Source organism: Rosa chinensis, chromosome 4 (assembly GCF_002994745.2).
Source record: "Rosa chinensis cultivar Old Blush chromosome 4, RchiOBHm-V2, whole genome shotgun sequence".
Lineage (NCBI taxonomy): Eukaryota > Viridiplantae > Streptophyta > Magnoliopsida > Rosales > Rosaceae > Rosa > Rosa chinensis.
This window is the reverse complement of record NC_037091.1, coordinates 2,530,322-2,543,725: the sequence shown is the minus strand read 5'-3', so window position 1 is coordinate 2,543,725 and position 13,404 is coordinate 2,530,322. Positions and strand designations below refer to the sequence as shown.

Below are 13,404 nucleotides of genomic sequence, written 5' to 3'. Positions count from 1 at the left end.
ATAACATAATCAAATTCAATATATGTTATTAAATCATAACGTAAATAAATTAATACAACGGTTATGTACCTAAGGAAATGGGTTCAAATCCCATTAATGCTTCTGGCATTTCGTATAGGTAATAAATTGGGTAAATGCTTCTGGCATTGTAGTAATATTAAATAGGAATCATACATGTCAATTGTGCCATGATATATGTCAATCAAATCCAAAAACATGAAAAAAATATATACGACAGATATATATGTATCAATCAAATAAATTAATAAAGTAAATTTGGGGGTTCATGCCTCATGATGATTGTTCATATTCAATCATTAGGCTCAATAAGCATGAATATGAAATTAGATTTTGGAAAGAAAAATATTTGATGAAGAACAGACAAATCTTAAGTTTATATGTGCAGAACTTGAAGTTATTCTCAGCCAATCCAATATCTAGGCTAGAACAGAGAAGGTTGTCTTCTCAGCCAATCCAATAACTCAGGAGTTATTCGCCTCTTCTTTTGATTGAATGATGAACCACCTCTTCTCTGCAACTCACAATCTGAATCCTAGAGCTTGTCATGCTGATAACGTGTTGTAAAACGATAGTAAAAGAATTTGAGAGAGGGAGAGTTTAGACACAAAGAATGAAGTATGAGAAATGGAGTGATTCTATTCATCTCACAATGAGGTTTATATAGGAGTACCTCAGGTTTACAAAAGGTAACTATTTAACGATTACATCAATCAATCGCTAATTATATTCTGTTAATCACCAATCAATCTTAATTGGCGTATATCACGCAACACTAATTGCTATTACATGAATAGCCACATCAATATTTACAACAATTTTGAAGAGGGGTGTCTTGTTTTTGCAGAGGATGGAGTATATATGTCTTGTTTAAGAAAAAGTTATGGAATAACCCCTCTTTGCAAATTAATCTCACCCCATTTTATAAATCAGAAAGAAAGTGTTTAGCACTGCAGGGACGATCACGATCACTACACATTTGCAATGCATTCAGGGAAAATCCATAAACCGTATTAAAAGGATTCACTCCATCACCGATTGATACCTTGAGTTAAATACTAACAGGAACATCTCATGCAGTAATGGCAACTGGATCTCAGCATAATAGAGATACCAACTAAGAACTCATGCAAGAAAACCACAGTTGATCGATGTATGACCTGACGATGTTTTCAAGAACTTCTCTGTTTTCGCCAATTAAGGGTATGCAAGAGTTTGACACCCTGCACAAGTAATTCCACGTTTCTATTAAACTTTAAAGCTTCTGTCCCTCCAATGGCTCACAATGGCTGGACATGCTGGTGAAGAGCATCAACTGTACAAGGTTATGGGATGGGAAGTGGGTAGCAGGTTAGTCTCTGAAATGGATGAACAAGAATTGGTGATGGATGCAGGCAAAAATCCCAAAAAATGGATGGAGAATTGGGCATTGGATGCAGAGTCACATTAACAAAAACTTTCTATTATAAAAAGTTGTACTACCCTTTCTCAAAAAAAAAAAAAAAAAAAGTTGTACTACCAAGTTTCTCCATCAAAATGACATAGCTTTTATTGTTATGGGATAGAAAGCTGAACGAAGCAGCAGCTTATTATGGTTAGGTAAACCCTAATTCTTACAGGAGCATCCAAAAGCTAGTACATTTCAACTTTAACTAACTACTCCAAGATATGATCCCCTGAACATAAAAGAGTAGGACCATTACGAGGAAGCTTACAGAAAATAAAGAAAGGCTTTCCTCCAAGTGGCTACCTTATTCTCCTCTCGTTGATGGTCTCATACAACCACACAAACAACCCTTCTTGCGCCTTTCACTACTACTTCTGCCACTGTAAATAAAATCCCTCAGGAGAAGACCTGTTCTACTCACATAAAATCCATGCCTCCCTTTCCTTTTCTTTTCACCCTCCCATTTCACCAAAACATATTGGATGTTCTGCAACTCAAACTGCAACCTTCCAATCTTCTCAGATCCTTTCCATGCTTGTTCGGTTACTCCCTCTCTGCTGAGATTTCCAGCCTCCTCCAACTCTATGGAAGTCTGCTCGTCCAGAGATGGAAACTCTTCAACATTCTTTTTCAACTGATCATTAATATCCACCAGCTGCACAACCGCATCCTCAACTTCGTGCAACTGTCTTTTCACCGTTTCGTATTCAGAGCTGTTGATCTTCTTACCCTTCTTGTTAGTCTCCACCTTCTTATGCAAGTCTTGCACAGACGTTTGTAGACACATCAGTTTCTGAGCATCAGAAGCAAGCCTCTCCAAGATCTTTTCCTTCTTGCCATCATGACTTGGTTGTCGAATACTGTAGGACACCTCCAGCTTGTCAATGCCCAACTCCTTCTCAACCTGAACTTCTGAAGGAGACTTTCGAGTCGTCCTCCGTGAGTTTGCAAACCGAGGGTAGGGGGTAACATCTTCAGTTGGTGGGGATGCCTGGTCTTGCCTGATATTGGCTGCTGGATCCTGGAGGCAATGCTGTTCGGCTGCTTCCCATAACTCGAGCATCTGATCATCAGCCCTACCATTCTTTCTCCTGCTTCTTCCATAGAATGAAGAATCTGAAACATGATCAAGCGGAATGTCTTTCGTCAAAAGCCTTATTTCAGGTTTACTCAACTTCAGATTATCATCCGAGTACTCATTCACAGGTTCCACCTCTTCTCCTTTGCTACCATTTTCTTGATTTGAGTTACCTGTTGATTTTACTTCAGTCTGTACCAAGGCCTCTGCCCTTTCCTTTGTTGTAAGCCTTTCAATTTCTTCCACCATTTCCTTTTCAACTAATTCAATTGAAAGCCTTTCCGTTTCTTCAATAACTGCCTTTTCAGGTTTACTCAACTTCAGATTATCATCCGAGTACTCATTCACAGGTTCCACCTCTTCTCCTTTGCTACCATTTTCTTGATGCGAGTTGCCTGTTGATTTTACTACTTCAGTCTGTACCAAGGCCTCTGCCCTTTCCTTTGTTGTAAGCCTTTCAATTTCTTCCACCATTTCCTTTTCAACTAATTCAATTGAAAGCCTTTCCGTTTCTTCAATAACTGCCTTTTCAGGTTTGCCCAACTTCAGATTATCATCCGAGTACTCATTCACAGGTTCCACCTCTTCTCCTTTGCTACCATTTTCTTGATGCGAGTTGCCTGTTGATTTTACTTCTTCAGTCTGTACCAAGGCCTCTGCCCTTTCCTTTGTTATAAGCCTTTCAATTTCTTCCACCATTTCCTTTTCAACTAATTCAATTGAAAGCCTTTCCGTTTCTTCAATAACTGCCTTTTCAACTTCTTTGATCATAGTCTGCATTTCTTCCAATTCAGAAATTCCATTTGATATCAAAGTGCTTTGGTCTTCTTTGTAATCTTGAGAGCTCCTCTGATATAGATTATTTGGCAGTTTGCCCTCCTAGAGACACAAAAAGATTTAGTATCTAAATGCAGCAACACTCAGATACCAATTTAAAATTACAATGGCAACTCATTTTATAGCTGTTATATCAATTTCACTACACTCACAAACAGTTCTCCTATGACATTCAGGCCACGTAACTTCATGCTGTCAACAGCAAAAACAACTCTACCTAGCCCAGACTCTAAGTGCTGAATCATTTGATGGTTAATGTTTCTTAAAAGAGGAAAGAACATTACCTTGTGTTGCTGGTTGTTTTCCACAAAAAGCTTCTTCCCAAGATGGGCATTTTGCTGAAGAGAAATTACATTCTCTCTCAAAGAGGCTATGGCAGGAGCATATGCAGACAACTGGGCCGTCAGACCTCCAACTTCACTTTCCAAGATGCTAACTCTTTCTTTCATTTGTTCAATCTCCACAAATTTTGCAGCATCTTCATCCTTAATTCTCTCACAGACTTCTGTAAGCTCATGAACCTTATCTTCAAGAAAAACTTCACGGACAACAGAATTGTGAAGATCAAAGTAGAATGTTGTAGCCTCAGCCTCCCAGAGTTCAAACTCATTGCTTCTTTCTTGCAGCTCTGAACTCATATAGTCTTCTCTAATTTTGTATTCTTCAATTGCTTCACACAAGACACCCACTTCAATCTCTAGAGTTCCATTTGCTTCACGAAGGCTCTCAATTTCCATTTTCTGATTTGTGTTATCTTTGGATAGCTCCACAATCTCCTTCTCACAATTTTCTCTTATGAGTTTTGATTCTTCATGTTGCACCTTCAGTTCCTCAACATTTCTGCATAGTTCAACATTCAAGTCTTCTGTCTGTCTAAGCTTCTCTTCTGCTTCTGAAAGCTCCGTAGTTTTCTGTTTCAGACAACCTTCTCCAACTAAGATTCTATGGCTCAGTTGATCATTTGAGTCCTTGGCTTCACACAATTCCATGTCCAACAATTGGGCTGTCTCACTCAGGTGCAGAGTTTCGATTTCTTTTTCAATCGCTTTACATAAGATTTCATCCTCCAGAGTTTCATTTGCTTCACGCAGGCTATTCATTTCCTTTTTCTGAATAGTGCTGACTTCAGATAGTTGGAGAATCTGCTTCTCATAATTTTGACCCATTATTTTTGACTCTTCATATTCCATCTTCAGCTCCTCAACAGTTCTGCATAATTCCACATTCAAGTCCTCTGTCTTTTGAAGCTTCTCTTCTACCTCTGAGAGCTTCATGTTTTTCTGTTTGAGAGAATCCTTTCCAATTGAAATTTGATGGCTTAGTAAACCATTCAAGTCACTGGCTTCACACAGTTCCTTGTCCAACAATTGAACCATATCATTCAGATGTAGATTCTCTACTTCTTTCATCACTAACTTCTCACCCAACGTTCTAACCGCATCTTTAAGGTCATTGTTAGTAGCACAAAGACCATCAAGATCGTCAGCAAGTGCTTTTAGTTCCACGACTTTCTCAATTGTGAAGCTCTCCAAAACCATAGAGAGGTTGCTGAAAGCCAGTGCTTCATGAAAATTAGCATTATTATCCTCTTCAAGGACTTGCTTTTCCTCTTTCAGGTCCAAAAGCTTCTTAAGCAAGGATCTCCTCTCTTCAAGCACCTTGGATTGTTCTTCCTGCAAAATCAGGTATGCGTCTTGCAGACTCACCAGCTTACCTTGAAGACTTTCCAAATCAGCCTCTAATATTTCCTCCTTTTGCTCTTTCTCAGTCACTTCCAACCTCAACTGCCTTTGCGACTCTAGAAGCTCATGCTTGTCATTTTGTAGCATAGCACAATGGTCTGCCATTACCTCATACTCCTGCTCCAAAGTTTGTTTTGTCGACTCTATCTCTGCACCTTCGGATCTCAGCTCCCGAAGTAAAGTAAAGAGCACTGAATTCTCAACCAGCAACTGCTGCTCCTCATCCTTGCTCTGAACCAGAGAACTTTTCAAGTCCTTGATAGCATTCAAAATTTGCAGCACAAGTACTTTTTCTCGCTCAATCTTATCTTCATGTGTACCTGTTTCGATTTGCAGAGACCTGAACACTTGATAAATTCCCAGCCTCAACTTTTCGATTTCTTCTACTAAGAATTCTTCTTCCACCTGTAGCTCAAGATTTTCACTCTCCAACTCTTTGATCAGCTTATCAGAAAACTTGGAAGCCTCAACATGTCTCTGACATTCAATGTATATTGTCAAATTCTTCTCTTCCAGATCTTGTATAAACTTCTGAAGGATAAAGATCTCAATCTGAGCATTCACAGCTTTGTCAAGCTCTGCTTCAAATTCTTTCTTTCCCAACCTTCTTTCTTCCTGGAGGAGATGGACATTGCTTTCCAAACCTGCCAATCGGGATTCACTTGACCGAATATAACTAGCACGCTCTCGTTTTTCTGCATGCAAGGAACCCCGTAATTCTTCTACTGCATCAAGTGTGGACTCTTTCTCCTTCTCCATTTTAGAGTACTTCTTCTCTAATTTTTTAAACCTCTTTTCCAGGCTTCGCAGTCTCTCCTCAACATCATTTAACTGAAACACCAGCGTGCCTCTCTCATTAAGAAGATTGGACTTCTCGTTATTGAGTAACTGGCACAGCTCTTCTAAGCTCTTTGCTCTTGCCCTCAACTTTTCGAGCTCAATGTTTGCTCCGGAGAGGGAACTTTCCAGCAATGAGTTCTTCTCGAAAAGCTTGTGCATGTTCTGAGTGATAATTTGCAACTGGGAAAGCAGGGCAAATTTCTCAGCAACAAGAGTGGCTTTTTCTCCCTGGAGGAAGTGGCAAGACTCCTGCAATTCCTTGACCTTCCCTCTCAAACCCTCTAACTCCCCATTCAAACCCAAAAGTGAACTCTCCAGAACAGCATTCTCCTTTGAAAGTTTACCCATATCCTTCAACTTCTCATAAAGATGTTCTCTGTCTTCTCTATCCCTTGTGCATATATCTTCTAGCCTTGACTTCTCATTTTGCAAGTCTTTCACAGATGATCCAAAGCATTCAGGAGTTAAACCTACTGACTCCACTTGCTCCACAATAGCCTGATATCTGCCATTCAACCCCTTAATTTCATCCTCCAAATGGGAAATTTGCCTCTGGAGAGCATTGCTCTGGTCTGTTTTAAGCTTAACCTCCTCTTCAAGTTTCTCTTTCATCTCCTTCATGCTAAAGATTTCATCTTGCAGGTTCTTAATGGAGATAGTACAAGAGAAGTTCAGTTCATTCAAGCTCTTATTTTCTCCCTTAACCCGTTGCATATCATCCTCCACACCATGTTTGCTCATCTCCAAGTCCTTCAACATCTGAAGCCCGTTTTTGAACTCCAGGGCTAAAGCTTTCTGCTCTTCTTGGGATTGAGAATGCGACTTCTGCAGAAATTGGAGAGTGGCTTCAGCTTGCACAAACCGCAAGTGCTCCTCTTGCATCAGATTCTGAAGTTTCTCCATCTCATCATTCTTGTCTGAAAGCTCTTCATCTTTTGTTGCAATCCTCTTCACCAGACCATCTGCCTCTAACCGCAGAGACTGATTTGATCTCTCCAAGAGAACACATTGTTCTTCGGCACCTTTTAATTTTGCTGCCCCTGTCAAAATTTCACTATTCAGTCTTTCGGCATCTGCTTGAGCTTGAGAAAGTTCTCTTTCCATCTTAGCTATTGTATCCATGTACTGCTTGAATTGTAGAGCTGCAGATTCTTTCTCTTCCTTCAGTACAGCAACAACTTCCTTCAGTGATTTAACTTCACTTTCAGCTCTTTCAATTTGTTCATTAAGGATTCTGGCATTTTCTTCATCAGCTGAGATCGTAGCCTCCAGAGCAGATATCTTCTCAAGACATTGCTTGTACTTGAGAAAACAGGCTTCCTTTTCTGCCTCTAATTTAGAAAGTTCTTGCTTCAGATTTTGAGCTTCAGTTTCTGCTTTAACAGCTCGCTCATTAAGTCCTTTTGCATCCTCCCGGGAAAAAGATAACATGGTCTCCAGGCTAGATATCCTTTCCAGACACCGATTGTACTGATGAAGACCAGCATCTCTCTCAGCTTCTAATTCCCCAAGGGCTTCCTTCAGTATTGTAATTTCAATATCAGCTTTACTGGCTCGTTCATTGAGCCCTCCAGCAGCCTCTTGAGCATTATTCAGTTCTTTCCCCAGCTTAGATAACTTCTCCAAACTCTGCTGGTACTGATGATGGACTGTATCTTTTTCAGCTTGTATCTCAGATAAAGTTTTCTGTAGGATTTGGATTTCAGTTTCAGCTTTTACAGCACGCTCAGATTGAGAGAGGACCTGGTTCTTGAGACTCTGGTTCTCACTAGTTAACTGAGAGTACCCATTCTGTAACTTTGGTTTGCTTTCATCTGCTTCATGAAAACTTAAGCCTTCGGTAAACCTTCCCCCCGCAACCTTTGGATTAAACTCTTCTCCTGGATTGAACATTTCCTTAAGCTGCTTCAGACCTCTTTTGCTTATTCCAGAGTCGGAGCCTCCATTCCTTTTCAAATCATGTAAATCAGTTGAAGAGAGTCCCAGTGCATCCTTATGCAAGTCATCTGAGTCAAATAAGGCACGAACTGGATGCAGCATTTCTGGTGTATGAGGTCCAGCCTCTGGGCCATAAGAGCCTGAGGATGATTCATCGGCGAGTTCAAAAGGTACTTGGTTGGGAAATGCTTCTGCCATGGTTCGATGAGCCTGGCGCAGCTCCACAGTTGCATGATCATACCTCTCAGCCAATGCACGATACGCTCTATAGAACTCCTCAACCAGTTTCATGAGCTCGGGGCGTTTCTTGTAGTACATTTCTGCTCTCCTTGCAAAAGAGTCTGCATCTTCTTCAATGAGCTTGATCATTGCTTTGACTTTAGCATCCATATCTGTATGAACAAATGTTGGGTCAGTAAGGAACGCATCCTCAAAAATATTGAAGGCATCTTTGTGCAAAAACATGCTCAAGTGTGCGTGCTGAGGAGATAGGGAAACCCAACAAAGGTATTTAAGCTACCATTGCAACCTTTTCACTTAATTCCAGGATGAGGGCAAATTACTAGTTAGATATTTTGATTGTTCTTTAATATCAGACAGTCTTCTTGATTGGAATGTACAGAGTCAAATACTTCAAAAAACAAGGAATAATAAGAGTAAGGGTGCCAAATCATACCTATAAGTTCCTAATACTGAGATAGTAACAAACTGATTGTGCATAGTCAATAAATAAGATGGATTTAAGTTGGAAGAAGATTAAGATAATTAAAATTTGGACCAAGTCATATACTCCTTGCTATTATTTCAAGTCTGGAAGGCAAAATTTTGCTGGCTAGTGAGAAGAGTTGGATGTATAAGATGATGAGACTGCTTCACTGTCTCCACATGCCTGATATCCTAAATTCTAGCACCTATGTCATAAGAGAAGCATAGAAATTGGAGCTTCTATGAGGTATATAGATAACCAAGTAACTGGGAGGAAAGTATCAAGACCTGTAAGATTTTCCTGAAGCCATTTTGAGTTCTTTGGGCTAATGTGACTGTCCCACCACCAAGAATACAAGCGTCTGGACTCAGACTGTAACAGGGTTGCCATGATTCCGGCACAACACAACAACAAAACTGGTTTTGACTTGGAAAATGATGGGTCCCTATACAAGTAACAAAGCCTTAGATATTGGATCCAGGACAGAGTATCAGTCCAACGAGCTTCCACTGCCAAATACCCGGCTTTGCAGTTCTGTCTTTTGCTCCTTGCACCTGAACACCAAAATCATCAAAGGATTTATAAATGTAAGCAAAATTAAAAGAGATCTGCAGAATTATGTAAGTTCAAACCTGGCTTTTAGCCTGTATAATGAAAAATAGGAGTGATGCAATTGATTCAAGGAAAGAAGTAGCCATTAAACAAGAATATACTAAAGCAAACAAACAATGTGGTGATCTAAGGTTCTGCTGATACATGAGGAAAAGAAGAAAATCACACCAGTGCTACAAGTTGATAACAAAACACAAAGCACTCATAATTTGACTCCACTAGAACTCGATTCAAAGCATCTTTTTAACTCGGCTTATCAACAACACTACCATACAGAATAATAGAACAATAGAAGCCACAGTTTTACTCCCAACACCATATACCTGACCCAATTATCAAATGCAGGAAAAAGAGTTCATGAAAAACTGAAAAGAGCACTCACAGAAGCAAATGAAGCAACCAGATGATGGGTTTTTTTGTAAAATGGTTCCAAAACAATCAGATAAAAGATGAATCCTTTGCCAATAACAGAATCAACGACTTACCAAAAGATTTGAATGACAGCAGATGCAGGACTTCTAATCAGCAAGTGAACCTACCATATCAAAATGCATTAATTTTCAGCAGATGGGTAACTCATAAAAACTGCAAAAACCAATCCTTTGTGACATGAACAATAAGATTAAAAACTCACTAAATGACTGATTTCAGTACTGGTGGGGAGACAACACCATTCACATTCAAAGCAAGCAATTGGGTTTCAATGAAAACTGAAAAAGAGAGATTCTTTCCACTCTTTTTTGGGATCAAGTAGATGCCAAAAGAATGAAAACACTGGTAATGGAGTTGTGATCAGCAGCCATGATAGGAAAACTCCAGCCGCTGCAAACTGAGACAGTGCAGTTTCACCCCATTTTCTCTCTCTTTGGTTACTCCACTCATAGGGGAGACTCTCATTGCTCTTCTCTCTTTATTGGGTTCTGTGTGAGACAATATATATGACAGAATTGGGTTTTGGAACTGTCGTTACATGACATATGAAGTATGAACTGTAAAGGCAAGAAATGACATAAGAATGAGCAAGTAAAAAACAGTAACGCATTTATCATTCATGCCAAAAAAGAAAATAAAATGCATTTAGTAATCTTTTCTTATTCATCAAAAATTGGATTGAACATGTACAAATGTACTACACACATTTATCTTGCGGTTCCGCACTACACAATTTTACGTAAAATGATTAGGTAATACTGTAATAGTAGTTTAAACTATAAAATGCCAGCCCTAAATCCTCTGCTTTTTCCTAATAATACAATTGTTTTTCTATGACTTCTGAGCGTTTTGCTGTCTTTCTTGTAGTTGCTTTTTTTTCTTCTCTACTTTTGACAATTGTAAACGTTTTTTACTCTGCGGCGTGAGAAGAGAAGAGTGTGTTGGGGGAAACCCAATTGCTAATCAAGATCTCCAAATTGTTCTTTCTTGGGTTTTTCATAATTAATCACTTGGGTTTTTCATAATTAATCACTTCAGGTTTGGCATGCTTCTGAGTCACGTCTCTTCCTCATGGCCTTAATGATATTGCCCAATGCTGCATGTACTTTAGTGTCTTTTAGGTATCATGTATGGATAAAAATGAAGTTCATTACCATCCAATAGATACAGTCATACAGGTAAGCAACTGCTGAATCGCTCAACGAAGTCCAAGACTGTTCACTACTAATCGGTCCAATGACATGGGTTTTCTCATCGGAAATAGTATTTTGTATATTTAACTCAATAAATATCAGTTGCAGTAAAGTACATGGCTGATTATTAGTATTATTTCAGGATATTCTAATCTGAGGTTAGGCTTTATGTCTCTCTTGTATTATGCAGTTTTATTAATTAAGTTCTTAAGAGCAGTCGCATTAGTCTATTTTAAAAAAATATATATATATAATTATGACAAAATAAGTTTTATTGATTCTATTAAGTCGAAAATTTTTAATAAACATTTTGAATGTGATCATACAGGTTGCATTAAGTATCTCCACCAGAAGAATCTACATATTCTGATTTCAGGGCGAGGCCAATCTTCCTTTATTTCACTAATTATATTTCATTAGCAAACCCAACAATAAGAAGCATTTTAAATAGTACACTTTGTTATCTATCTAGGAAAGCTCACATGAATTCCTATCTGCATCCAATAATAGAACTAGGTGCACGCAAATAAAAGAATAAATAAAACATGAGGGATGCTACTAGCTGCCATAAAGAAAGATTGGTGAACAAGTGGAGCTGTCTAAGCTTTTGCACTAAACAATTGAACACTCCCTAGTTTGTCAAAAACTATGAACAAAATTAGAAAACTGGGATTCAGACACTTGAAAGCTTAATGTGAATTAGACTAGTTTTGCTCCACAGTTAGATTCTTATATGAAATTATTGGAATTAGGATTGTGGAGGATATCAGTCACCTTTCTTCTGGTGGGCCGTCAACTTTTCACGGTTGGCCGGTCGGGGCGGTGGAGCCTCAACCACCCCTTTCGTCAATCCTACTTAATTAGTCTTGTGTAGAATGTAGACTCACAAGGGAAATAGTCGAAATACTAAAACCTTGCAAGAAACAAAAGAAAATTCCTCCACTCATCCATTGAAGTTTGATAGCAACACTATCTTATTTTGTTGTTATAAACGGTTGATTGATTAGAAATTAGGCTAAAGATTGCATATGACATGAGATTTGAGGTGACAATTAATGTTTTTACACAAATTTGAAGGAGCTATATAAGACTACTATAGATGTAATGTAATTAATCAAAGAGATGCTTGAAATTAGTTTCATTGTCTTCAAGATGCACTTGATCAATACTTTGTAACAGAAAAAATTATGTACTTTGATTAATTTTTTTTTTTATTGATAGTTTCACAATATATATAGCACGTTATATATAATGGATTGTCTTTCCATGAAAACGGCTACTTTAGGGAATCCACAACTTACTTCTTTTGATCAATGTACAACTGATATATCAATTTGTTTAACAAGAAAAAATTATTCTAATTGTCATATATTGTTCTGAAAGCATATGCTAGCTCTAACCACCAAAATTGGCAAAACTACCAAGGAAAATCAAGATTGTGAAGAAAAAATTATTCTAATTGTCATATATTGTTCTGACAGCATATGCTAGCTCTAGCCACCAAAATTGGCAAAACTAGCAAGGAAAATCAAGATTGTGATTGTGATTGTGATTGTGGAGGTGGAGGTGGAGGTGGAAGCAAGTGAAGACGTGAAGTACTACTAAAACATATATACCTTGGTGTTAACTTAAAGTTTACTGCAGTGGTGCATATAAATTTAGTGGAGGTAGATAGTGAAGTTGCACCTCAGCAGTACCGTTGAATTAACAATGATCTTGACTTTGAATCACATACGTTGTTAGAATTCTTTAATTGGCACATGGGTATATTAATTACGCCATTTTTATGTTGGTAGGTCGTCATCGATCTTCATCATGGACCATCAAAATAATTGGTCCGTTCAGATTTAATGAGGGCAAGGACTTGTAGGACTTCTAGCTAGGTTAATTGAGTCAAACTACCAAACTTTCTATGTCTATCTGAAAATTCATGTAGTTTTTGATGTACAGCTGGGCTTGGTGCTTATGATTTGGTGTTTTGGTCGGAACAATCACTTTGGTTTCAACATTTCACGAAGTGGCATTGATAATGATGATGTCGGTTAACCGATACCGACGCAGACAGACTCAGAATTGGAGTAGATCCGACTAGATTTGGGTAAGTTTGGCCTAAATCCAGTTAAATCTGGGTTTCATGATTTGTAGGCATGGGCTAGTTTAAACCTAACCCTGTTAGTTCCACTGCCTTGCACTATAATGTTGTAGCATGCTACAATGTCAATATGAAACCATTTAAAGCTCACAACAGCACAGTATGATTGAATGCAGTATTTAGATAAGACCTGCCAAACATTCTTTCTAGATTTTGGTCTCAAGTCTAATTTCTTTAATACATATCAGATATAGACGTCTACAATACATTAATATAGCAATAAATTAATTTAATATAGAAGCAGACTAGCTTCATGCATTGATAGACTAGTTTAGCCTAATCTTTAGCCAATACATCTACAGTTAATTTATTGTTATAGAAAGTTGCTCTATGTGCATTTGATGTATTGATATATGAATGCATCATATACAAAGTTTCAAACTACCTAACAAGCTAGATCGATATCCAA

The 13,404-nt window shown here is 38.3% G+C and overlaps 1 protein-coding gene across 2 annotated transcripts; it reads right to left on the bottom strand.

Annotated features, from left to right (window-relative positions):
- Positions 1 to 1,516: 1,516 nt before the first annotated feature.
- On the bottom strand, positions 1,517 to 10,143 carry LOC112200741 (protein NETWORKED 1A). 2 transcript variants are annotated; one of them, XM_040518513.1, is made up of 6 exons: positions 9,853 to 10,143; positions 9,704 to 9,753; positions 9,127 to 9,160; positions 8,894 to 9,051; positions 3,665 to 8,292; positions 1,517 to 3,422 (listed from the first exon to the last, which is right to left on the bottom strand). In XM_040518513.1, the coding sequence occupies exons 4-6, from the start codon at positions 8,994 to 8,996 to the stop codon at positions 1,770 to 1,772; spliced, it is 6,384 nt and encodes a 2,127-aa protein (XP_040374447.1). In that variant the 5' UTR covers positions 8,997 to 9,051; positions 9,127 to 9,160; positions 9,704 to 9,753; positions 9,853 to 10,143; the 3' UTR covers positions 1,517 to 1,769. The 2 variants fall into 2 exon arrangements, with proteins under 2 accessions (XP_040374447.1, XP_024197515.1); XM_024341747.2 differs by having other exon boundaries at positions 8,894 to 9,160; positions 9,853 to 10,142.
- Positions 10,144 to 13,404: the final 3,261 nt, after the last annotated feature.